This window comes from Lynx canadensis, chromosome D2, assembly GCF_007474595.2.
Source record: "Lynx canadensis isolate LIC74 chromosome D2, mLynCan4.pri.v2, whole genome shotgun sequence".
Classification (NCBI taxonomy): Eukaryota; Metazoa; Chordata; class Mammalia; order Carnivora; family Felidae; genus Lynx; species Lynx canadensis.
The window spans coordinates 68,523,166-68,549,567 of record NC_044313.2 but is presented as its reverse complement, the minus strand read 5'-3'; the positions used below and the strand labels follow the sequence as shown (position 1 = coordinate 68,549,567).

At 40.2% G+C, this 26,402-nt stretch overlaps 1 protein-coding gene across 1 annotated transcript in view; it reads left to right on the top strand.

The window, feature by feature from the left end:
* Positions 1–26,402, top strand: part of NUP133 (nucleoporin 133) — a 56,381-nt gene that overhangs the window by 16,582 nt on the left and 13,397 nt on the right. Inside the window, exons 9-21 of the mRNA XM_030334659.2 lie at positions 992–1,139; positions 2,697–2,844; positions 3,992–4,149; positions 7,708–7,799; positions 9,409–9,572; positions 10,836–10,930; positions 16,185–16,409; positions 19,188–19,310; positions 19,891–19,987; positions 20,666–20,917; positions 21,571–21,704; positions 24,238–24,396; positions 25,245–25,380. Of these exons, the coding sequence (XP_030190519.1) occupies positions 992–1,139; positions 2,697–2,844; positions 3,992–4,149; positions 7,708–7,799; positions 9,409–9,572; positions 10,836–10,930; positions 16,185–16,409; positions 19,188–19,310; positions 19,891–19,987; positions 20,666–20,917; positions 21,571–21,704; positions 24,238–24,396; positions 25,245–25,380 (1,931 nt within the window). The remainder of the gene's footprint in view (positions 1–991; positions 1,140–2,696; positions 2,845–3,991; positions 4,150–7,707; positions 7,800–9,408; positions 9,573–10,835; positions 10,931–16,184; positions 16,410–19,187; positions 19,311–19,890; positions 19,988–20,665; positions 20,918–21,570; positions 21,705–24,237; positions 24,397–25,244; positions 25,381–26,402) is intronic.

The following is a 26,402-nucleotide window of genomic DNA, read 5'->3' as shown; positions in this document are numbered from 1 at the left end:
GTGGCCTTCACTGCAATTACTGTACTCAATCAGTGATAGCACAAAAGCATCCATGGACAGTATAGAAATAGGTGGACCTGGCTGTATTCCAGTAAAACTTCATTTATAAAAACTCACTTGGGCACAGTGAGGCTTGAGGGTTATGCTTTGCCAACCCCTGAATTTGATGATTTGATATTTTTTTAAATTTTTTTGTAATGTTTATTTTTGAGAGAGAGAGACAGCGTAAGCGGGGGAGGGGCAGAAAGAGAGGGAGACACAGAATCCGAAGCAGGCTCCAGGCTCTGAGCTGTCAGCACAAAGCCTGACACAGGGCTCGAACTCAAAGACCGTGAGATCATGACCTGAGCTGGAAGTCGGACGCTTAACCGACTGACCCACCCAGATGCCCCAATTTGATGTTTTCTTAAGTCAGATTTATTGAGCTTATTTTATATACAGTAAAATTCACCCATTTTAGTGTATAATTCAATGAGTTTTGACAAATGCACACTCATTTGGGATAGAGTCAAGAAGAGGAGTAGTTCCGTCACCCCAAAAATTCCTTTGTGCCCCTTTGTAATCAACCCCTCCTCTTCTTTCAGCCCCTGGCAACTATTGATGTGTTTTCAATCCCTGGAGTTTTACCTTTTTCAGAATGCCATATAAGTGGGATTATATAGTATAGAGCCTTTTGAGACTGGCATAATGCATTTGACATTCATTCAGTAGTTTCTTCCTTTTTACTGCTGAGTATTGGCACACTGTGTAGAATTACCAGGGCTCATCAGTTCAGCAGCTGAAGGATCTTGAGCTTCCAGTTTTAGGCAGTTACGAATAAAGCTACTCTGCCTATTGGCACACAGGTTTTTGTGTGAACTTAAGTTTCTGTTTGTCTTGGGTAAATATCTAGGAGTGGGATTCCTAGGTCATATGGTCAATGTATATTTAACTATATGAGAAGACAAGCTGTTTTCCAAAGAGCTATAGATCTTTCTTTCTCATTGATTAGTGATGGGCTCCTGATTTTGGCAGCTGCATGGCACCCAGCGGACAGTCCATGTCTCATCTATTACTCTCTGATAACAGTAGAAGATAATGGCCACCAAATGTCTGATGTAGTAACTGTAGAAGTCACTCAGTATAATCCACCTTTTCAGGTAAGATTTCTATCATAAATTAAATTACAGATGACAGTAACATCAGAGTAACTCAACTCATTCGAGTTGTTTGTCTTAACCATTGCAGGGTCAAATCTTTTTAGGAGATTGATCTGCGGGGCTTGGAAATATTTTTAAATAGCCAGTGTTTAGGCATTGCATTTTGTTTGCCATCTTAGATTCGTTCCTTTGCGCTACCTTAGCTAAATGAGAGTGGAAGCAGCTGACAGGAAGCAGTTGTTTAATATTGTAAGTATTGTTTAATAATGATACCTTAACAGGGGTGGCTCAGGTGGTTGAGCATCCGACTTCGGCTCAGGTTCATGGGTTTGAGCCCCGCGTCAGACTCTGTGCTGACAGCTCAGGGCCTGGAGCCTGCTTCAGATTCTGTGTCTCCCTCTCTCTCTCTGCCCCTCCCCCGCTCATGCTGTCTCTCTCTCTCAAAAATAAAGATTTAAAAAATTTAAAAAAACAATGATGTCTTCACTGTAAATTCATTTCATTTGACCTTACGTGGTATAGTATCAAATTTTGTTAAATTCTTATTCTTAATATGACTGTAACTAAATACTGTAAGGAAATCATTTAATTTGTTCTTTTATTCCAAATAAACCTCATAGTTCTGATTATGCAGGAAAAACATGCTCATTGTTAAGAGTTTTTAGGCAGTGCAAAAGAGGTATAAAGCAAACAATTTCAGAATGAAATCACAGGATACCCCTTTTAATGTTTTATTTATAAAATTACTTCCTTAATAACACTATATATTTGCTGATTTCATTTAATTAGGTCGTATTTCTATTTTTGCTTCTGACTTTATGTATGAACAAATGAACTCTATTTTCTTGTGCTTGATATCTTCACAGTGAAGTAAGAACCTAAATGTTTACCGGGGATCATTTATAAAGTATTTGCCAATTCTAAATCAATAATATAATTAATTTTTTTATGTCTTTTTTTTTAATGTTTATTTTTGTTTTGGGTTTTTTTTTTTCATTTTTTAATTAATTATTTTAAATCCAAGTTAGTTAACATATAGTGTAATAATGGCTTCAGTAGATTTTAGTGACCCATCATTTCCATACTACAGCCAGTGCTCATCCCAATGAGTACCCTCCTTAATGGCCAACATCCATTTAGCCCATCCCCCACCCCCCCCCCCAGCAACCCTCAGTTTATTTTCTGTATTTAAGAGTCTCTTACGGTTTAGTTCCCTCTCTGTTATCTTATTTTTGCTTCTCTTCCCCTATGTTCATCTGTTTTGTTTCTTAAATATTTTATTTCTTTTCTCACATTCGTTATAGGCTTTTAGTTAAAATCACCGTGGAATTATTTTCAAAATTAGCTAATTATTTACAGCTCTACAAATGATTTCTCCAATTGATGTTTGTAAACTTATTTTATAAATCATCCGAAGGGTAGTGTTTAGGTTTTCATAAGGACAATCTGAATTATTTTATCATTTTTATGAGATAGTAAACAAAAATGTAAAGAACAAAATTATACAAACAAGTATTTCTGTTCTAATTCTCATTAAATATAATCTTTCATTTTCAGTCTGAAGACTTGATTATGTGTCGGCTGATGGTCCCAAACTTTTCAAACCAGACTGCTTATCTGTATACTGAGAGTGCCGTCTACGTGTGCTCCACTGGAACTGGGAAGTTTTCTCTTCCTCGGGAGAAAATTGTCTTTAATACACAAGGTATAGTATCCGCTTTAGAAAGGATGATTAACGACTCATTAGTCATTCCTAGCAGTTTTTATTGTCTTTCCATGAGTGTTATTTTAAGCATGATACCTCCAAGTGTTATTGAGACATTCATTCTGTACGATACCAGTGGTAGCTGACGTCCTAACCCTACTGAAAAACCAAAAGGGTAGTAAATTCCCAAAGTGTTTTGGGCAAAAAATAGTAACATTTTCTCCAGAAGAAGCCAGGAAGGAAAGAACCAATGGTAAGAGAAGTAATTGCTTATTCCTAGTTATAATAACTTATCCTGAGTTGCTGTTCTTTAAGGAAGTTTGTCCAGATCTCTGGATAAGAAGAATCCCAGGTGCTGGACTCATGCAGGGGGACTGGAATGGGGGCGAGGGGAGCCAGCCAAGAGTGGAGGAAAAAAAAAAAAACAGCCAAGCAGGTAGTCTCATTAGGAATTTTAATCTAAAGAGATTGGGCATAGTGCAAAATCCAAGTTGGGCAGTAAGATGGAACATAGATTTTCTAGTTTAAACACAAGAGCCTTGACTTTGGGTAGGGAGATTGTTATTAAGGCATTGAGCAAGCGTAGACTTTTTTTCCTTCCCCTTTGGCTTACTTAGTAAGTAAAAATACAGGGCACCTAGGTGGCTCAGTCAGTTGAGCATCTGACTCTTGATATTGGCTCAGGTCATGATCTCTCAGTCGTGGCATCGAGCCCTAGATCAGGCTCCACACTTGGTGTGGAGCCCGCCTGGGATTCTCTCTCTCCCTCTGCCCTTTCCCCCTGCTCACTCGCTCGCTCTTTCAAATAAAGTTTTTAAAAAGCTGAGTTGTAAGTAGGAATATTGTAAAGGAAAAAATTGTTTTTATTATAGCAAAATGATTTTTTGCTTAAGGTGGTAGATTATATTTATATTTTATTTTTTTAGAGAGAGAGTGTGTGTGCAGGGGAGGGGCAGAGAGAGAGTGAATCTCAAGCAGGCTCTGCTCTGTCAGGGCTCAATCCCACACCCCTGGGATCATGACCTGAGCTGAAAACAAGAGTCAGATACTCAACTGAGCCATCCAGGTGCCCCTAGAGTGGTAGATTTTAGAAAACATTTTTTGTTTTGTTTTGTTACGTATTTTTGTATATTTTTCTTTCTTTTAGGAGATAGTATTTTAGGAGCTGGTTCCTGTGGTGGTCTTCCTATTCTTTTTTCTAGAAACAGTGGGCTGGTGTCTATTACATCAAGGGAAAATGCATCCATATTAGCAGAAGACCTTGAAGAATCCCTAGCATCTTCAGTTGCTGGACCCAGCAATGAGGTAATGCAGTTCCATAAGACTTTTTAGTTTTTATTAGAGTATTCCTTTAAAAAAATTGTTTTAATGTTTATTTTTGAGAGACAGACAGAGTGTGAGCAGGGAAGGGGCAGAGAGAGAGGGAGAGACAGAATGCGAAGCAGGCTCCAGGCTCTGAGCTGTCAGCACAGAGCCAGACGCGGGGCTCAAACTCATGAACCACGAGATCATGACCTGAGCCGAAGTCAGACGCTCAACCGACTGAGCCACCCAGGTGCCCCTAGATATTTCCCACAAATGTTTTAGTTGAACAGTTTAAAAGAGTTGTGATGAAACATAATTCTTTTATCTCCCTCATCTCCTCTGTCCTCCTTTCCAGAAGCAACTCCTTTTAGGTCTTTGAGCCGTGTCTTCTGGTGTTTTTTTTCCATATTTCTAAGTAACATCGTATGTTGCTATCTCTTAATTTACCAGTTTTAGACACCTCTTGATTTCCTATTATAGAAGTTAAGGATTTAGGGTAACTTACACTCCTTCCTCTGCCTATATTGTCCCAGTATAAATTTTTTTCCTTTAATGACAATGTGAATATTTATGGCTCACTGAGTCAAGTAATGTACTGATTACGTTTCCTTCGTTATTCAATTTTATGTGATTCTTGGAGTTTTTAATGGACTAATTTTGTATTTGCTTTCATTCTTTAGTATCTGGCCCATCTTCTAACAGCCTCCAGCAGCGGTTTAAGTGCCTTTCCATATGGTTTTCCCCATAGTCAAATCTCTAGAAATTCTACGTCTATGATCATCTTGGAATTTTTCTTTTCATTGTCCACAAATCCCCACCAGGATCTGTCCCTGCACCACCCACACCGATTTGCTTTGTGTCCTCTCTGCTCTTTCATCTGCCTTTCCTTCTTCTGGTTTTTCCATCGCCATGCGTTGTAGTCGGAATCACGGATGTTTGGGTGGTTGTGCTTCCTGCTATTGTGGGATTATTTTGAAAGGGAGAGTGGGATACAAACCATCAGTTTTTTTTCTGTCTTGAAACATGGAATACCCTGATCTGTAGATTTGTATCATTCTTCTACAGAAGACTAAATTAATATCGTGGGGCAATTTCCATTTGAATAGAATGTGAAATATATAGACTATTTCTGTAATTCGAAATTGGAATGACTTGGTAGTTTCAACGGAAAGTAACAATTTTTTTACTTTTATTCTTTTGTAGCCTTGTGGTTTTGTAATACTGCCTTATGTTCTGAAGCTATCTTAGAGCATTCTACTTCTTTAAAATTTTTCTAAATCCCTGTTTAAGCCTGAAATCAACCATTATTGTTAGTAATATACATTGTGGTGAACTGTGTAAGAGCAAACCTATGAAAAAGGTTGTGTGGCTTATGATGAAACCCCAGATAGTTTTACTCACAATATAATCCCTGAGTTATATATATCTTTTTTAAAAAAAAAAATTGTATGAGTCGATTCATATTCTCTATTTTTATTTTTATTCCAGGATAGTTAACATAAAGTGTTACGTTAGTTCCAGGTATACAATGTAGTGATTCAGTAATTCTATACATTACTCAGTGCTCCTTATGATAAATGTGCTCTTAATCCCCTTCACCTGTTTTACCCGTCCCCCCACTCACCTCTCCTCTGGTTACCACCAGTTTGTTTTCTGTAGTTGTCGAGTCTATTTTTCACTTTGTCTCCTTTTTTTCTTTGTTCGTTTGTTTTGTTTCCTCCACGTGAGTGAAATCATATGGTATTTGTTTTTCTGACTGAATTCATTTAGCATTATACTTCCTAGATCCATCCATGTTGTTGTAAATTGCAAATATTCATTCATTTTTATGGCTGAGTAATATCCCATTGTGTGTGTGTGTGTGTGTGTGTGTGTGTGTGTATACGTCTTCTTTATCCATTCATCTATTGATAGACACTTGGGCTGCTCCCATAATTTGGCTCTTTTAAGTAATGCTGAACTAAACATAGGAGTTCATATACGTTTTTGAATTAGTGTTTCGTATTCTTTTGGTAAATGTCCAGTAGTGTGATTGCTGGATTGAAGGGTAGATCTCCAAGTGTGCGTGTGAGTGGGAGAGGGGCAGAAGGAGAGGCAGATCTTCAGCAGGCTCCACACCCAGTGCAGAGCCAGACTCAGGGCTCCATCCCACGAACCGTGAGATCACGACCTGAGCCGAAATTGAGAGTCAGACACTTAACTGAGCCACCCAGGCACTCCAGGGTAGTTGTACTTTTAACTTTTTGAGGAATCTCCATACTATTTTCCACAGTGGCTGCACCAGTTTGCATCCCTACCAACAGGGCACGGGGGTCCCTTTTTTGTCCATATCCTTGCCAACACTTGTCGTTTCTTGTTTTTGATTTTAGCCATTCTGACAGGTGTGAGGTTATATCTCAGTATGGTTTTGATTAGTATTTCTCTGATGATGAGTGATGTTGAGCATCTTTTCATGCGTCTGTTGGCCATCTGTGTGTCTTTGAAGAAATGTCTGTTCATGTCTTCTGCTCATTTTTTAATTGAGTTGTTTGGTTTTTGGGTGTTATATCAGTTCTTTATGTATTGTGACTAGTAACCCTTTGTCAGATACGTCATTTGCAAATGTCTTCCATTTAGTAGGTTGTCTTTTAGTTTTGTTGTTTCATTTGTTGTGCAGAAGCTTTTTGAGTTAGTCCCAATAGTTTATTTTTGCTTTTGTTACCTTGGCCTCAGCGTACATATCTAGAGAAATGTGGATGTCAGAGAAATTACTGCCTGTGCTCTCTTCTAGGATTTTTATGGTTTCAGGTCTCACGTTTAGGTCCTTAATCAAATTTTGAGTTTATTTTTGTGTTTAGTGTAAGAAAGTAGTCCAGTTTCATTCTTTTGCATGTAGCTGTCCAGTTTTCCCATCACCATTTGTTAAAGAGACTTTTTCCCATGCATATTCTTGCCTCCTTTGTCAAAGATAAATTGATCATATAATTGTGCGTTTACTTCTGGGCTGTCTGTTCGGTTCCATTGATCTGTGTGCCTGTTTTTGTGCCAGTACCATACTGTTTTGATTACTACAGCTTTGTAATTTTTTTTTTAATGTTTATTTTTGAGAGAGAGACAGAGTGTGAGCAGGGGAGGGGCAGAGAGAGAGAGGGGTGGGGGGGGACACAGAATCTGAAGCAGGCTCCAGGCTCCAGGCTTCTAGCTGTCAGCACTGAGCCCGATGCAGGGCTCAAAGCCACGAACTGTGAGATCATGGCCTGAGCTAAAGTTGGACACTCAACCGACTGAGCCACCCAGGCGCCCCTGATTACTACAGCTTTGTAGCATAACTTGATAACTAGGATTGTGATAGTTCCAATTTTTTCTTTTCCAAGACTGCTTTGGTTATATATACCATTTGGTCCATTTTATCTTGTTTCAATGTCTTAAGTATATAAACCACTTGTATAAAGTGTATGGTAAACAGTTTGTGCGTCTGTGTTGTTGCTGTCATAGGTGGGTCCAGTTTCTATTCTAAATTCCAGTAATTTAGAATATTCTGATACCTTCACCTCTAAATTACAGTTTTTTACTTGACAGAGTATGGTTTTTGAGGCTTCTACAAAGAATGAAACCATAGCCCAGGAAGATAAAACTAAAGTGTTAAAAGCTGCTTTTCTGCAATACTGCAGGTATGAAAAGTTTTTTAAATTATGGCTTAGTTGATGTCTGAGCACACATTTTACTGACGTGCGTTCCTTATTTGTTGACTGGTGAGCAAGTTGGAAGAATGCTGCCACCAAGGAGCAGATGTTTTTCTGAGCTTCGGTGCTTTACCAAACTTACTCTGCACTTGGTAGGCACAAGAGGCTTCCAGCTGGTCTAGGAAAAAACATGGTGTGACAAAGCCTCTCCGCTTAATGGATAACAACGTGCTATTAAAAATGGTGATCGTGGGGGGTGCCTGGGTGGCTCAGTCGGCTGAGTGACTTCAGCTCAGGTGACGATCTCGCGGTTTGTGAGTTGGAGCCCCACGTCGGGCTCTGTTCTGACAGCTCAGAGCCTGGAGCGTGCTTCGGGTTCTGTGTCTCCCTCTCTCTCTGCCCCTCCCCTGCTCATGCTCTGTCTCTCTCACTCTCAAAACTAAATAAATATTTAGAAAAAAATTTTTAAAAAAATGGTGATCATGGAAGACCTCTTGCAAACATGTTTTATGTATACTGTGAAGGCAAATAAGTTGCATACAGAGGTTTAGCGATGTTATAAAGAAGTGAGACTTGGCCTATTCATTGGGTTTTGTTCTGTACAAAATCACCCAAGAACTTAGCAGCTTATTTAACACAGCTCATGATTCTGCAGTCTGGCTGTTCAGGGGTTGGGCTCATGTGGACTCGCTGTCTGTGATCAGCTGCCAGCCACCCAGGCTAGACTTGCCCACATTTAGGGTCTCTGGCTGGTCATGTCTCTGCTCGTGTGCCCTCTCATCATCTAGCAGGCTCTCCCCCCTGGGTGTTCTCCTCCTCCCCGTGGCCTCAGTTCTTTCCTAAGATGCAGACATTCCTGCTCATGGGGGTGAGGTGTGCTCTCTCTGCCACCGTGTGCCCTTCCTCATAGTCCCTCGGCCTCGCTGCTCTTCTTCCTTGACTACAGGCCTCTGCTTATCCGTGTCTTCCTCCGGGAGGTTTTCCCTGCCCCTTGGACGGTTTTGGTTTCCCTTTGGTGTGTTCTGTAGCGCTCCCCTTTCCTTGTCACGGGGTACGTGTGACTGCTTGTTTAACTCTCTGGCTCCTTATGACACCGTATCCTTTGTGAAGCCTTGGAGTGTGTTCTCAGTGTCCTGTCCTTCTGCCTCCAGTCCCTGGTGTGTTGTAAGTACTCGACATATATTTGTTGAACTAATAAATGCATAACAGGTGTCTCTCTTTTATTTATGTTTTTAATGTTTGTTTAGAGAGAGAAAGAGATAGCAAGCGGAGAGGAGGAGAGAGAGAGGGAGACAGAGAATCTCAAGCAGGCTCTGCACTGCCAGGGCAGAGCCAGACGTGGGGCTCAAACTCACGACCCATGAGGCCATGACCTGATCCAAAATCAAGAGCCAGACATATAACCGACAGAGCCAGCCAGGCGCCCCTCGTGTCCCTTTTAAAGAAATGTTGCTAACTTTTAATAATGTTGTTTTAACGTTTTAATAACGTTATTAACTTTGGGCTAAAATACGGGAGTTTCCCAATTAATGTTTATGTGGTGAATTTTGAAAATGTTTGCCTCCTTTAATACTTCTATGTTCCCATTTTATTTCAGAAAAGATCTAAGTCATGCTCAAATGATGGTTGATGAGCTCTTTTCCTCCCACTCTGACTTGGATTCCGACTGTGAACTAGACAGAGCTGTTACCCAGATCAGTGTGGACCTGGTGGATGACTACCCGGCCTCAGACCCACGATGGGCTGAGTCTGTCCCTGAGGGTGACAACTTCTGCTTTTCATATTATGAGTGATCTGTTTTGAGAATACTCTGGTTCCTTTTTTAAGCATCTCTTGAAGCATGTCTTTTTTAGTTTTTAAATCAGTTATTTATTATGTTTTAAAAGGTTGTAATTTACCTTATAGTAGATTTTGGAAAGGGCTCAGAACAGATCTGCCTAATAAAAACTGAAGGAATATTGGAGCAAATCTTGCTTGTTCTACCTGAAGCAGATTAGCCCTACTTAGCTTCCTCTCACATTTTATTGCTAAAAAATTGGTAGCATAGGTAAGCATTTGGCATCTGTGTGTGTGTGTGTGTATGTGTATATATATATGTATATATGTGTATATATATGTATATATGTGTATATATATATACATGTATATGTATATTTTGTATACATATATATATTTTTTATATACGTATATATTTTTTAAAGTTTATTCATTTATTTTGAAAGAGTGTGCGCAAGCAGGACGGGGCAGAGAGAGAGAGAATTCCGAGCAGGCTTCACTCTGTCAGTGCAGAGCCTGATGCGGAGCTCAGACTCACGAACTGCCAGATCGTGACCTGACCTGAAGTTGGACACTTAACCGACTGAGCCACGCAGGTGCCCCTTTGACACCTGCTTGTTAGCCCCCAAATTAAATGATAATTCTGGCATAATCACTGTATTTGCCTAATAGAAGGTATACATTTTCCTAAGAGCTGCATTGAGCGAATCTCAGTGTATAGGAGTGGGCGTGTCTTGACATTCGGTCCAGGGTTTTCCTCCCTGCCCTGGGGGACTGTCCCTCTTAGACTTCTACTGCAGCGTCCCAGCAAACTGTCCAAACCTCCATTTCTCTCCCTTATTTCTTACTTAGCAAGTTTGCTAAGCCTTATTAGAGGTTGAGGAAGGAAACGTCAGTGCTTACCTTTTTTCTTTGACTTTATTTTGATCTGTCAAGCTTAGAATGATATAAATGATTAAGCTATTGTTAGCTTAATGTTTTTGTGTTTTGAATAAATACACTATGAAATGTATCAAACTCCCAAAATTTCCCTCTAAATTTTTTAAATTCTTGGGTAATGTTACAAATGATTGCATTGAAAGGTTGGTGGTTTCCTTTTGTATAGATTTTTTTTTTGGTTTTATTTTGTATAGATTTTTTTGTATAGATTTTGTATAAGTTTATTTTGTATAGATTTTATTTTAACAGCAGTAGTTATTGTAAACCCAGTATATTATGTGTTTAAATTTTGTTATTGTGTTTCAACAGAAGCACCTGGGTTTAGCAATACATCGCTGATTATTCTTCACCAGCTAGAAGACAAAATGAAAGCCCATTCTTTCCTTATGGACTTCATTCACCAAGTAAGCATCTGGTCACTGTGAACAGGGATGGCCAGGACCCTGTGTCTTTTGTCAGCTTTAAGGCAATGGGAGATCCTTGCTTATTGTGAGATGTTTCATTGGGTGGGGACATGACCAGTGTTCTCATTTTCTTTGCTGACTTAAAAGTAAGTAATTCCAGGGCTGGTGGGGGTGACGGGGGCAAGGTATTCAAGTATAAATAGTGCGTTGAAAACAGGGTGAAAAGAAGAAAAATAGTGTCTTTCAGCAGAAATGTTTCAGTTTTTCTTATCACTTTCTGTGATGTCCCGCTTTTCATTCCGATCTGTTGTGTGCTTTTATGTAAACTTAGGTTTTCGTGAATTGACTTTGTGTTGTTAAAAAGAGTGAACCATATTAAGGTGATGACAGATTTTGATACATGGGCTTTTAATTTTGAAGTGCCATTAGAATCAATTCCCTGTTTAAAGTGTTTTCTTTCAGGAGTATTCCTGTTTATATTGGGTCTAAAATTAGAATATTAAAATTTGCTGCTAGACAGAATTGTTAGGCAGAATCATCCACCTCTGCTTTGTTGATCAGTAGTGGCTTCCACGCATATTACATATCCACATGAAGAAATTCAATCCCACTTTTGCTTACTTTTTCCAAAATCAGTAATGCCTTGACATTAAAGAGATTCTGATGCCGTCTCAGTAGAACTTCCTGTGGTGACGGGAATGTTCTGTATCTGTGGTCTTCTGTAGTCACTAGTCACAGGCAGCTGCCGAGCACTTGAAATATGACTGATACAACTGAGGAACTACATTTGTTTTTAATTTAATTTTAATTAACTTAAATTTAAATCACCATTTGGTGGAGAGTGGCTCTCTTATGATTCCAGAAATAGCTTGATTGTTCTTAATTCCACATTCTGCTTCATTATAATGCATGGTTTGGCTCCTGACTACTTTTATTGTCTTGGCAAGAGAACTCCATTTAAGTCGCTCTCTCTCTCTGTCTCTCTCTCTCTTTTTTTTTTTTTAGGGGTTTAGGTGGACTGCAGATTAATGGGGAAAATACAACATTTTCTCCTGATATAATTGTTTAGTCAAGTGTACTAATTAACTATGAGTTAACTGTTAGTACCTAACAAACCACCCCCAAATCCTCAACATGTGGTGGATTAAAACAGTTCTTTAGGGTACCTGGGCGACATTTCTGTTGATTCTGGCCGGTACCGCTCCTTGAACTGCACTTAGGGTAGGCTGGGCTGGAAGGTCCCCAGGCTTCTCTTGCCTGACGGACAATTGGCCGTCAGTTGGGCCACTTGGTTCTTCTCCACTTAGTCTCCAGTCCTCCTTTCGTCTGGACTGGCTTCCTGTGGTCTCGGGGCAGCACTCACCGGGGATGAACTTAGAAGCTGTGGTCTTGCTCAGGTCTTACCTTAGATGTCACATCGTGTTACTTCCACCAAAGTGACATTGGTCAAAGCAAGTCACCAGGCCAGCCCAGATGAAAAGGATTGAGAAGTGGATTGTACCTCTTGACGGGAGGAGTGGCAGTCACGTGGCAGGAAGGTGTCATACTGGGATGGAAGGAGTTCATGCCTTAACATGGCACACCGAGGACACACTGACTGATCAGAGGGGGAGGGAGCCAGGGGGCAGGAGCAGTTACCGCCTCTTTTGGCGCAGCCTCCCTGGGCTTCAGACTCCTGCTGGAGTCGCTGCGCTCTTGGAAGCAGTGTGCATTGCAAGGTAGTGTCTAGCTGGATCTAAAAATCCCATTCCGGCTATGTGTTTATACTTGTGTTACCTTATTAACGCTTATTATTAATTTATATTAATAATTAGGAAAAACGTGTAACCAGATACTTGTATCTAAGGAAATAATTCTGAACATAAGGCTCTCCTCCTCGGGCCAGATTCAACACCAACGAGGCCATATCTCATTCCAAAGGGGAGGAGAATTAGTATCCGGGCCTCAGGACAGTATCTTTGCCTCTGGGTTTCCGGTGTTGAGGGAAGCATATATCCTCACACATAGTGCAGAGAACCTTAGAAGCGGGGAGTTAATGTGCTCCTCTTTGCTGTGTGGCTTGAGTGACGTTACTGTGTCGTTACCACTTCACTGGCCGTGCTGCCGCACTGAGGCAAATAGAAGCAGACGAGCAGAACGCCCTCATGTAAAAACTACATTTGCGGTATTTGTGAGGGAGCCAAGAAGGGAATTCAAATCAGAAAGGACAATGGAACTCTTATTTTAAAATAGCCAGGTGAGCAGGTTGAATAAATTAAGACAGATCGATTCAGTGACCTGTTCCACGGTCACTAAAAATAATGGGTAAAAAGAAAAAAAATGAATATCTAAGTGTGTTGTGAAAAATAAGATGCCATCAAAACAAGGTACAGGGGCCCCTGGGTGGCTCGGTTGGTTAAGCGTCCGACTTCAGCTCACGTCACGATCTCCCCATTCGCGGGTTCGAGCCCCACATCGGGCTCTGTACCGACAGCTCAGAGCCGGGAGCCTGCTTCAGATTCTGTGTCTCCCTGTCTGTCTGCCCCTCCCCCACTTGTACTCTTGTGTGTGTCTCTCAAAAATAAACATTTAAAAAAAACTAAAAAGCAAAACAAGGTGCTGAACAACATATATAATGTGACTCCTTTGTGTTACAGAAACCAAAATGTCTTCCAGTGTAGAAATGCCACAAAAGCATATAAAGATTTGAAGGAAACAACTGCAGGTCCAGTAGGGAACGGGCGGGGGACTTGTACCTCTCCACGCTATTAAGTTTCCTAACCATGTGCAAGTCAGGCTCTCTGCTTTCACCATGGACAGTGTGGTGGAGAGATTTCCGGAGTGGTGACCCACACCTGCGCTGTTAGCTGAGCCTCAAGGGGAGGAGCGTGTTGGGAAGAGAACCCTTTGTTAAATATTTTGTATTGTTCTCTTCCAGGGGTTAGAGCTTCACGCCCTCTTTCCTGACTTTGCTATTCATTTGGGATGGTAGAGAATGTTCCTGAGAGCCTTGAGGTCCAACCTACAGTATTATCCTTCCTTATGGCCCTGGTTTATCACACCCACTCTCTTTTGGTTGTATTCTCTGAAGGAAGGGTTCTTGTGTGCTGTCCTCTTAGTCGATGTGTCTTTATGTATGATTGCTGTACGTTCTCAGAAGTCAGGGTGTGGCTTTTCTTTAAGCAGTTTAATGAGTGAATTTGGCAGCAAAGTGGCAAGAAATGGTTCTCCAGCCAAGAGAGGTCATGTTCATCCTCTTGTTGCCCAGGTTCTCTGCTCGCAGAGGCAGGCAGTGAGAGGTGCCGGCAGCACCCTGGACACACAGCATTTCCATGGTCATTCCCAGTGTAGAAACCATCTTCTCTCATTTAGAAAAAGGGAAAGAGCATTTTTACACAGAGAAAAAGGAAAAAGACACGTGAATGTCATCTTTTATCTTTTGTTTCCAGTTGGCTGATGTTGGAGTGTTTGTTCTTGACGTGTGCTTGTTTTTTGTGTTTTTAAAAAAATTTTTTAATGTTTATTTTTGAGAGAGAGAGAGACAGAGACAGAGTGCAAGCACGGGAGGGGCAGACAGAGAGAGGCATAGAATCTGAAACAGGTTCCAGGCTCTGAGCTGTCAGCACAGAGCCTGATGCGGGGCTCAAACTCCGGATCGGCGAGATCATGACCTGAACTGAAGTCCGATGCTTAACTGACTGAGCCACCCAGGCACCCCTTGACATGCACTTGTAAACCAAGTTTGTTTACAAAACCAAGTCTTGCCAAGACACAAGTTGTTTTGGCTTTTCGCTGTAATTACCTCTTGTTCTTTTTGTCTTGACTGCTGATGTTCCTAAATGATTCTATTTTGTGGGAAGCAGCCTTCCGCCCTGGGTTTCCTTTTACACACTGCGGGGCTGTCTTTATACTTTAAAAAAAAAAAAAAAAAAAAGAAGAAGACTAACCTCATGGGGTATTTGCAGAAAACCATTTAGCAAAAGGTAGATTCCTCATTGTTTTTTTGAGCTCGTTGTAATAAATCTAATTCAGAAAAAAAATTTTTTTTCTTTTTCTTAATTTTTTTTTCTTAAAACAAAAATTTTTTTTAATGTTTATTTTTGAGAGGCAGAGTGTGAGCGGGGGAGGGGCAGAGAGAGAGAGAGAGAAAGACACAGAATCTGAAGAGGCTCCAGGCTCTGAGCTGTCAGCACAGAGCCCGACACGGGGCTCGAACTCACAAGCCGTGAGATCATGACCTGAACCGAAGTCGGACGCTTAACCGACTGAGCCACCCAGGCACCCCCCAAAATTTTTTTTTTCTTAACCATGTGCATGCATCGCTTCTGTCCATAGGAATTCCCTGGGGATTTGGGTTACTGTTTATTTTTGTTCTCTCTGTACTTTATTTAAAATAAACCTTGGGGCGCCTGGGTGGCGCAGTCGGTTAAGCGTCCGACTTCAGCTCAGGTCACGATCTTGCGGTCCATGAGTTCGAGCCCCGCGTCGGGCTCTGGGCTGATGGCTCAGAGCCTGGAGCCTGCTTCCGATTCTGTGTCTCCTTCTCTCTCTGCCCCTCCCCCCTTCATGCTCTGTCTCTGTCTCAAAAATAAATATTAACGTTAAAAAAATTTTTTTTTAAATAAAAAAATAAACCTCAGCATATAAAAACCAAGTCACTTTGTTAATGAAATAGATCACACTTAAAATGTGGAAGAGTATTCAGTATTTAGATGTCTCTTGGCTTCCTAGTTGGGATGTAACGCTTCGTCAAATGAGAAAGCTTAGAAGTCCTGGAACCTAGCAACGCCTGAACCAGGCATCAGGCAGACCAGAGGTAGATAGTGCAAAGGATTAAAGACTCTCCCACCCTCCCCATGGCTTTAAGGTTCTGGGAATCAGGTGCTGAAGATGGAAACTGCTGAGTGTCTAGTTCCTGAGGATCTTGAATGTAGGGAAGTTAGGTAGAAAAGAACAATTTTACGATTTTCATAACCATAAGTAAGAAATAAGATGGAGTGATGGAATGGCCCTAATCTCAGAAGAGGAACCATCTGCCCTTTCTTATAGGTGCTCACAGCTCTGGCTGAAGGGTGTGTGTGTGTGTGTGTGTGTGTGTGTGTGTGTGTGTGTGTTCGTGTTCAAAACAGCAAAAAGGAGAGGTAGCTGAGGTACTTTTTTGGGGGCAGATGAGGCCAGTGGCTCTGTACCCAGTGTGCTTCTGGGGGAGATAAGACTGCATTACTTTGTACGTTACTGTAAATGCTTTCTAAGAACGTGTTTGTGTTTTCACCAGGTTGGCTTATTTGGACGTCTTGGCACTTTTGCAGTTCGAGGGATGCCCATGGCAACTCGCCTGTTGCTCTGTGAGCATGCCGAAAAGTTATCAGCCGCCATCGTTCTCAAGAACTACCACTCGAGGCTCTCTGAGCTCGTGAACACAGCAATAATGATTGCTTTAAATAAGAGGGACTGCGAAATCCCATCCAACCTGACCCCCGCAGACGTCTTTTTTAGAGAAGTAAGAGTTGTTATTTTGCCGTTAATGTGGCTTTGTAGAGCTGGGCCGTTGGCCGATCATGCCCCCAACAGAGAAAAAGCTTGAGGCCAAAAAAAATCTCATTGAAATTTTAAATAGGACTCCATATTTATTCGTCACTTTCCCTACAAATCAGAGCTTGCAAACTTGACTAAGAAGTCTTCCCTACTGTCTGCTGGGTGTTTTCCTTTTGTCTCTCCAAATCCACTCTTGACTCTGCCTCAGAGGGCACCTTCGCCAGTGGGTTCCTTTGCCCTGTGGCTTCTTGTTGCCTTTAACAGAGGTGAGGCACAGGTGTTCTCTGTTCTGTCATGCCCCCCTCCCCCCAGCCTCATTCCCTCCCTGCTTCCGCTGCAGTTTGCTGTGCCTTCTGTCAGAGACTGCGGCTTCCCTCTGGCTGCTCTCCGCGTTCCCAGTTACTGCTGCTTCCCAGTGCCCCTTCACACCTGGGCTTAGTGGTGGCTTCCCTGTCGCTAGCCCTGGGTGCCGCCCCTTCCTCTGCAGATCCCCTTCCTCTGCCAACCGTCCCTTCACTAAACTCTTCTCAGGCGCCTGCTAGGATCCTACTATCTACCTTGCTGTTAAAATCAATTTATTTTCAAAGGAAAAGAAAAACCTGCTGTAAACTTTGGCGGGAGAAAAGAGGGAGATGCTGGTCAGCTGGCCATTGTGAAAAAGAGTACTTTTTGGGAGGGAGAGGTTAGATCTGATGCCAGAGCTTGTCCAAAGAGTTGGGGTCTATCCCTAAAACCCTGCTGGAGAGCTGTCCAAGTTAACTGTTGGGAGTGTTGGGTGTTGGGGTCAGTCTAGGTGGAGGTGAAAAGGTCTTGGAATTCTGAGGAGAGGGGAATAGTGAAGAATGTGTTCTTAAGATCCAAGTCCGTGAAGTACATGGTGGAGGGTGGCGTGGTGGAGAGGAGGGTATATGGATTGGGGCCAGCGGCCTCAGGTAATTCTGAGATCCTGAACTAGTCTGTAAGAACCATCCGGCTTTTGGAATGGAGGGACTGGAGTATTGTAAGGAGAGTTAGTAGGTTTTAATACATTTGAGGAAGGAAATTCGGAAATGGGTCGTAAGCCTCGCAAGGCCTCAGCTTTGAGAGGATGTTGGGGTTTTGAAGGGAAAAAGATAGGACTCTTAAGGCATATAGGTTGCTTTCACAATCAAAGTGTTTGCTGTAACTTTTGTGTCTTTTTTTTTTTGTCTTTGTTCATACTTAATTTTATACAGCAAAACAAAGTTTATTTTAAAAAATTCACAAATTATTTGAAAGAATTAAGAGTCGTTTTTTTTTTTTTCTGCATTCGGATCAAAGTGGAAAGCATACTAGTTAATTCAGTATATATTTTCCAGATAACTGGAAAAAAAAGGAATGATTTGGAAATCAGAAAGGATTACCAGTTGGATACATAATTCAGGAATTAGTACGTTAGGAATAGCATAGGACAAAACCAAAAATGTGATAGGTTTTTTCAAAAGAACACTCCATATGGGAAATGGTAATGTTTAAGACTATGACGTTTACTGGCCTTAAGCTTCCTTTGGGTGTAGTTCTGAATCCCAGGGTTCCATTAAAGCAGAGGTAACTGTTTAAGGGTCAGACTTTCAGGTTAGCATATGAACAGAATTTGAGACCGCTGAGTATGTAACTTCTATCATAAAGGTGTTGAGCAAATGTTTTGACAATAATTTTCTGCTATCATATCATATCATATATCATATCATATGTCATATCATATATGCTTTCCCTATCGTTTTCACGTTAACAGTATTAAAAAAAATTCTGAAGTTTGGGGCACCTGGGTGGCTTAGTCAGTTAAGCATCTGACTCTTGATTTCAGCTCAGGTCATGATCTCATAGTTCGTGAGTTCAAGCTCCTCTTCGGGCTCTGCCCTGGCAGTGCAGAGCTTACTTGGGATTCTCTCTCTGTCCTGCTTGCTCTATCTCTCTCTCTCAAAATAAATAAGCAAACAAACATGAATTAAATAAATAAGTAAATATTGCACCCTAAAAAAAAAATTCTTACACTTAATCTTTTAAATGAAATGAGCCAAAAGTCTCTTGCTAGGGCTGTTAATGTGCCTTTGAGTAACATCTTGAGAAGGCAGAACAGGGTTTAAAAGACAATGATTCTGTTTGGGCCACGGTTTGTATATAGGTCTTGCTCCTTCAACTAGTTTGTATACTTAAGGGCAGCAAACCTGATTTCTGTTTTTCCTTATCTCTGAGTGCCCAATGCTATGCAAACTCTAGGTGTATTAAGTAGTAAGGTAGGGAAAGTTTAACTGTGGGCTGAAACTGGAAACAAGGGTTTCAGTGCTTTAAGAACAGTTTTGCACCGTTACCTCCGTGTGTTAGTAATGACAAAAATTAGAAAAGAACAGTTAGAAATTATATAATTGACCCTTGAACAATGTGAGGGTTAAGGGTGCCCGACCCCCCATGCAGTCAAAATGTTTTAAAAAAAATCCTGAAGAAGACAAAATAAATTTACAGTACTGTAAGGTATCGAAAAACATCTATATGTAAGCAGACCCACGCATTTCAAACCTGTGTTGCTCAAGGATCCCTTGCACAGTATTTTCTCTCCCTACTTCTTTTTAAATGTATTTTTTGCCATCAACTGTTTCATTCTGAGTAATGAGCTAAGAATATGACTTTATGAGAAAAGCCCGTTGAGTAGATTCTGGGCAGTTGTGATTATTACCCATCGCCATGGTTTTTGTTAAAAGTAGTTGCCTTCTCTGTACTCCCTCAGGTGTCGCAGGTAGACACCATTTGCGAGTGTTTACTGGAGCATGAGGAGCAGGTCTTAAAGGAAACATCTTTGGAATCTGTTGAATGGGCTGAAGTGGTGATCAATGTCAACAGTATTCTCAAGGTACAAAACCACGGTGAAGATTTCAGCAAATCAAAGACCGGAGTGTGGCTGGAAGAGAAAGTGGTTTCCATATTCCAACTCTGTATTGCCAGTAATTTAAAAGTGTTTAGCATTTAATTCAAAAGATTTAGAAAAGTACAGTCGTTTTATTTATCAAGCATTTTGAATGCCTTATGCATATTAAAAGTTTCTATAATGCTGGGTTCTGGATTATAATAAAATAATAACCTTTTATCTGGAGAAAGATACATGTATCATGGCAAATGTATTAATGTTATAGTAACTAAGTGTCTTAATTACTCAAGAACTTAATAGTTACATTATTGTTAAAATGTTCCATTTAATCTTAGCTAATGTTCTTTACAGCAATGGTTTTCCTACTTTGGTTAGTATAGTTTTCCAAAATTAAAGTTAAGTTATGGAGTAAAACAAATTTCAAATGCAGAAAGAACCAAAAGAGTAATTCTTACAGACTTGAGCTGAGTATTTTTTTAGTATTAATAGACTTTGATGTTTCAGATTATCTTTAAAAATACTGGGACTCATCACTTTCTGCATATGCTGATGCATTTTTTTCTAGGACATGCTACAAGCTGCCTGTCATTATCGACAGAATAGAAACTCCTTGTATAGAAAAGAGCCAGTAGAACAAGAACCTGAGTATGTTCCTTGGACAGGTGAGATTGCAAGCTCTGAGCGCAAATGTACTGGTTTATTATTAGCAGTCGTTCAAAATATATTTCTAATGGCCTATCGTTTCTGGAAGCTGTATTATTCCATTAGTGTGGGTTTGTGAGTGAAATGAAAAATAAGTGCCACCTCCAGAATGAGTAATTCTTGTGAAAATTGCCTTATTCTCTTAGAATAATTTGTAGATTTCTCTGTAATTTATGTAACTGATACTTATTATGCGTCCACTAGATTTAAAAAAAAAAAAAAAAATTTAATCTCTACCCCCGACGTGGTGCTTGAATTCACGATCCTGAGATCAAGAGTCACATGCTCTACTAAGCCAGCCAGGCGCCCTTTGTCTACTAGATTTTAGTGCATATGGTTATTCAAAGAAGGAGGTCCTGGCCCTAGAGGTATTGACAATAGTTAATGTTGATTTAATACAAGAAAGTAAGTGGAGTTCGCACTGAAGGAATTTAGAAGGGAGAGGATCATGTTCACCTGGCTGTGTTGAAGTCTCCATAGAGAAGATGGGATTTAAGCAGGACATAGAGAGGGGTCAGCTGAACCCCTATTTGGTTTATTTTTCCAGCAGCGGTGACATGATAGTTCTTAGGCAGTTGGTCTTTCCCCTAGCCATTGTAGAACCCTTACTTACCATATTACTTTATGTGATTTCATAGCAACGAGTGGTCCTGGGGGCATCCGAACAGTAATCGTGCGCCAGCATGGGATTGTCCTGAAAGTGGTATATCCTCAGGCAGACAGCAACCTCCGAAACATTCTGACAGAGCAGCTGGTAGCACTGATTGATTGCTTCCTGGATGGTTACGTTTCCCAGCTTAAGTCTCTGGACAAATCTGGTGATCAAGAAAGATACAGCAGTCTGGAAATGGAATACCTACAGAAAAGATCAGATCTCCTATCTCCACTTCGTAAGTGCATGATATTTAGCAATGGCTATGGGTCTTTGACATTGCGGAACGGGTGACGGAGTCCAATCATTAATGTAGCATATTCAGTGTAATATCATTAATCCAGCTGTAACCAAGAACGTAAAGCAAAGCATGTATGTACAGCTTTCTGCATTCATTCATTTGTTCGACCTTGTCTTCACACCTTTCCAGGTACGAGTACCATAGATGGTGCTGAAGATGATTTGAAAATGAATAAATTAAAAACAACTGGAGACTGTGCTCAAAGAGCTTATCTCAGACTTTTACATGAATAAGTCGACTGCACAGGAGAGCACGATGAGGGCGGTTAGAGGGTACAGATGGAACAGTGTGGCTGTTCGGCAAAGGACACATTATTTTCATAGCTAGAGTTAGGAGAAGTAGCTCGTTTTGCTAGTATACCAAGGAAGGGACTAGCATCATGGGTAGGCAGTGATGAAGCAGGGGATTAAATTTGCCTCTCTAATGAGTTTATAAGGATTATGAAACTAAATGCCAGTAAGTGGAAAGGTTTCTATTCCGTTATTTTTTAGAATATAATATGAATTAAAGGTAAAGTTTCAAGTAATACTTTTTATCACATAATAAGTTTTCACTAACAGAAATTTTTCCATCTGTTCTCATTTCTACAGTCACACTAGGCCAATACCCGTGGGCTGCTTCATTAGCAGAAAAGTACTGTGACTTTGATATCTTAGTGCAAATGTGTGAGCAGACTGACAACCAGACCAGACTCCAGCGCTACATGACCCAGTTTGCTGATCAGGTAACGAGTGTTGGGGACGTAGGAAATTGATGCTGTTGTAAGGTTTTACCATTTCAAATCTTTTTTTTTTTTTTTTGTTATGTTTATTCAAGAGAGAGAGAGAGAGAGAGCACGTGTGGGGAGAGGGGTAGAGAGAGAAGGAGAGAGAGAAGTCCAAGCAGGCTCGGAACTGTCAGTGCAGAGCCTGATGCAGGCAGGGCTTGAATTCATGAACCGCGAGATCATGACATGAGCAGAAATCAAGAGTCAGACACTTAACTGACTGAGCCACCCAGGCGCCCTCGTTTCAAATCTTACTTGGGTGTTTTGTTGGAAGATGATATATAGTCGTTTTGTAGTTACCTTATATACTAATTTGTGCATTAGGTTTCTTTGTAAATTGGCAGATGATTCCAAATATTGTTGAAAGGTTCTGTGACCTTTGACGAATAAGTTAAAATTTTCATTTCTATTCATATATTTCAGTCATAATTGAAAGTACTTAGGTATATGAAAATTGAGAGAATTTTTAAAATTTGAAAAGAAGATCTTAGGAGCACAGGATGCTGCAGCTTTTAGAGAGCTCAGCTTTCCATACACCAAAGATTTGTGCTCTGCTTCTTTGACATCATGCTTCTTATTTTTTTTCTAATTTTTTTTTTAAATGTTTATTTTTGAGGGAGAGAGAGAGAAAGAGCATGAGCAGAGAAGGGGCAGAGAGAGAGAAGGAGACACAGAATCTGAAGCAGGCTTCAGGCTCTGAGCTGTCAGCACACAGCCTGATGCGGGGCTTGAACTCATGAACCATGAGATCATGACCTGAGCCGAAGTCGGATGCTTAACCGACTGAGCCACCCAGGTGGACCACATGCTTTTAATTTTTCAAAAAACTTTTCATTATGACACTCTCTAGGTGAATTTAAGCTAGTTGATTGTCAAGTAAGCACTGACTTTTTTCTTACTATAAAAGTGAACATAGTATAAAATTCAGAAAGCCCCTATAAACCAGAAAGATTTTAAGAATCATTCAAAATTTCACTACCCAGAGAGGAAGAACCCTTTGTAACATCTGGTTTATGTTGTTCTAATCTTTTCACGCCATATTATTGTGGACAAATATGTTTTGCCAGTTGCTAATCACAAACATTTGTCCTGATATCATTAAATATTTCACAATGTTTTGATGGTATCGTGGTATTTCATGGCCTGGATGTAACTTGCCTTATTTGATCAGGGCCTGATTGTTTGACATGGCTTATTTAGTATTTCACGATAGCACTAAAGTAAATATTTCTGCGTCCATCATGATTTCTATTCTTTTGTGGATTCTAGTTCTTTGTTGACATTTTCTTTCTTTTATTTTCTTTAATATGTTCAGTGGTTCTTTAAAAAATCCTTCTGTACTACCTCTAAAATCTGATCATCCTCAGATTTGTTTCTCTTGCCTACTTCTTGGTCATGTTTTTCTGCTTAGTATGTCTTACGAATTTCTTGTTGTATTTTGGATATTGTGTGTAAAGGAACCTTAAAGATGAAAATAATGTTTGTTTTTTTTTTCTCCTGAGAGGCAGATAAAGTGAGAGGTAGGTCACTCAGTTCATCAAGAACAGAGGTGGGCCAAGATTTGGTTGAGGCTTTTGTTACATTCATTTCATTTCTGGTTTCAAAGTCTTGTGGGACTGGTGTGTTCATGGCAGAATTTCCTTTAGTGGAAATACCTCTTAAATACTGTGTGACTGTAGGACATTTTAATCTTCCCTTCCAGCCTAGCCTTCCGTGCTACCCCAGCATCCGGCAAACATCAGGTGGGGAAAACTGGCTAGGCATTTAGACCCTCTCTAGAATCCTGTTTATCATTCCAGTGCACATGGCCTTCTGGCACAGAATTGAACCCCTGGAGGTGTGGAGGCAGCGCCTGGGTGGCTCAGTCAGTTAAATGTCCAACTTGGGCTCAGGTCATGATCTCACAAGTTCGTGGGTTTGAGCCCTGCGTCGGGTTCTATGCTGACAGCTCAGAGCCTGGAGCCTGCTTCGGATTCTGTGTTTCCCTCTCTTTCTGCCCCTCCCCTGCTCATGCTCTGTGTCTTTTTCTCTCTCTCAAAAAAAATGAATAAACATTAAAAAAAGAATTTGACCCCTGGGAATCTTCCATTCTGCACTGTTGCATAGAACTTCCCTGTGTGTTTTCTAAGATAGGACATGGGGCACGTTGAGCACCTGATGTGATTAGTGTGACTGAGGAACTGAATTTTAACATTTTAACTAGGTTTAAACAGCTGTACATAGCTAATGGCTGTCAAACCATACCACGCACATCTAGAGTTTACATGATCTTAAGCAAGATCCCCTTTCTGAATCTGCATTCCTCTTTTGTTAAACTAAGTTAAGGGTTTTTTTTTGAGGATCCTCGTATATAGAAAATAAATGTTTAAACAGGATCTCTGTTCTGGAATCTAAGACCTTTGAAAAAAATATTAACGTTTTATTATCAGAAATATACTTTTTAAAGCTGTATTAATAAATATTATTGGATTCTTTGCTCTTTTATTTGTAGAATTTTTCAGACTTTCTCTTCCGTTGGTATCTGGAGAAAGGAAAGCGAGGCAAATTATTATCTCAACCCATTTCTCAGCATGGAGAGTTGGCAAATTTTTTGCAAGCTCATGAACATCTCAGCTGGTTACATGAAATTAACAGCCAAGAATTAGAAAAGGTAAGAATTGAGTTACATGGAGCAGGTTTAGGCAGTTTTTTACTTAGTTTTTTTTTTTTTAACTAGTTTTTATTTTATAGGGAAAGAGCACAAGCAGGGGAGAGGGGCAGAAGTTCAGAGAGAGAGAGAGAGAGAGAGAGAGAGAGAGAGAGAGAATCCCAAACAGGCTCCATGCTCAGCACAAAGCCCAATGTGGGGCTCCATCCCATGACCCTGGGATCATGACCTGAGTTGAAGTCAGGAGTCAGATGCTCAAATGACTGAGCCACTCAGGTGCCCCTTTAGTTCTAATTAGTTTAGTTTATAGTGATTAAAATGCTATTTAGAAATTATTTTAAGCATATGTCTCCTTTCTCTGACATAATTTGAATAAAGTATTCTTGTTTATTTATGATGGCATTGCTCGTATTTTTAATGTCTCAAAAAAATGTAGCCCGTTGTGTTTTGACTACTATTAGAGTAAAATAAAGCACAAAAATTGTATTAACATGTAAATAACCGTTGACCTTTATTTGCAATGAGTATTAAAATGTTCAAATTATGAGTAAAAACAATACACGAATTAATTTTAAAATTTGTCCTTGACAGGTCGTTGAAGTGACTCTGTAATTGTTACAGAGCAAATGTCTTATACATGTTCTTTTCCCAATAATTAGTGTCGCTGGTTGGTATTTTATTGTGTAATTACTCTTGGTGTATAGAACCAATTAGTTTTTAGGTTTGCTAGTACTGACTTGATCTTTCATTGATATAAATTAGGGGGGAAAACAAGTTTAGGTCGTGCATTAGCCTGTATTTCAACTTGAATTAGTACGCAGGGTCTTATCACTTTTCATGTTTTGTTGTAGGCTCATGCAACACTTCTGGGTCTGGCAAACATGGAAACACATTACTTTGCAAAGAAAAAAACCCTTCTTGGCTTGAGTAAATTGGCTGCATTGGCTTCAGACTTTTCAGAGGATGTACTGCAAGAAAAAATTGAAGGTAAAAGAAAGAATTTGAGCATCAAGCATGCTATCAGTGAACTTTTATAATGCATTCCTAGTATTGTTCAAATGGTATTCATTAGACATAGGACCCATCTCTTCTTTAAGAGGAATGCTTTCTGTTCAGTGGCTTTAGACAACTACATAAGTACATATTTGGGATTCTATTTTTTAGAGAAAGTTTGTATGTTAAATAAGAATTCCTAAAGAATGAAAGTAAATGATTTGACCTGTGCTTTGATTACACCCTTAGTGACTCACATTCTAAGAACAGGAAGAGCTGCAAAGAAATCTTTATTCAGTGGGTTTGTTGTAGGTAGTAGTTTGTTAAAGCTACTGGTTTCAGAATTCAAAGCTTTTTGGTGTCATAATTGTGAGACTTTTGTTATGTTGTCAGTTAAGAAAATGTTTGGATATATTCTTATTTTTGAGAACCAAGGGGAAGAGGGAGATGGAAATCTAGGAGGAGGATGAGGAAGGGCCCTGGACTGTACTTGAATTGGAGATTTCAGATGGAATCACGATCGTTCAAAATTAAAGTATTTCTTGGGCTCTGTCCACTGAAAAGGCCTAAAAGCAGTGACACCCCAGTGGCAGGAGCGTACCTAGTCCTGTATCATGGCTTCTAACTACTATTTCTCAGTAAAAGGAGATGAGGGTTATTGAGGAAATGATCCTGGGGAGTCTTGTTGGGCCAGAAAGCAAGCTTAATGTAGAGATGTCAAACAATACGACAGCCACCACTGGCCAAGTTTGGGGATAATCTAAACACCAAAAAGAATGATAGTAAAACATTTTATTTCACAGTTTAAAAACAAAAAAATCCATAAATCTACAGTGAGACCCATAAGGGGAGGGGTCAGTGAGAGTTTCCTTTAGAAAAAAAAAGAATACCAACTAATAAGTGTAGAATGGGACTTGGCAGATCACCACCTGCAACCATGGTGACTAATGTGTCATCCAAGGACACTAAAGCCATTGAGTTTAGGGGTTAGGGGAAAAGGATGGCCTCATGTTTTC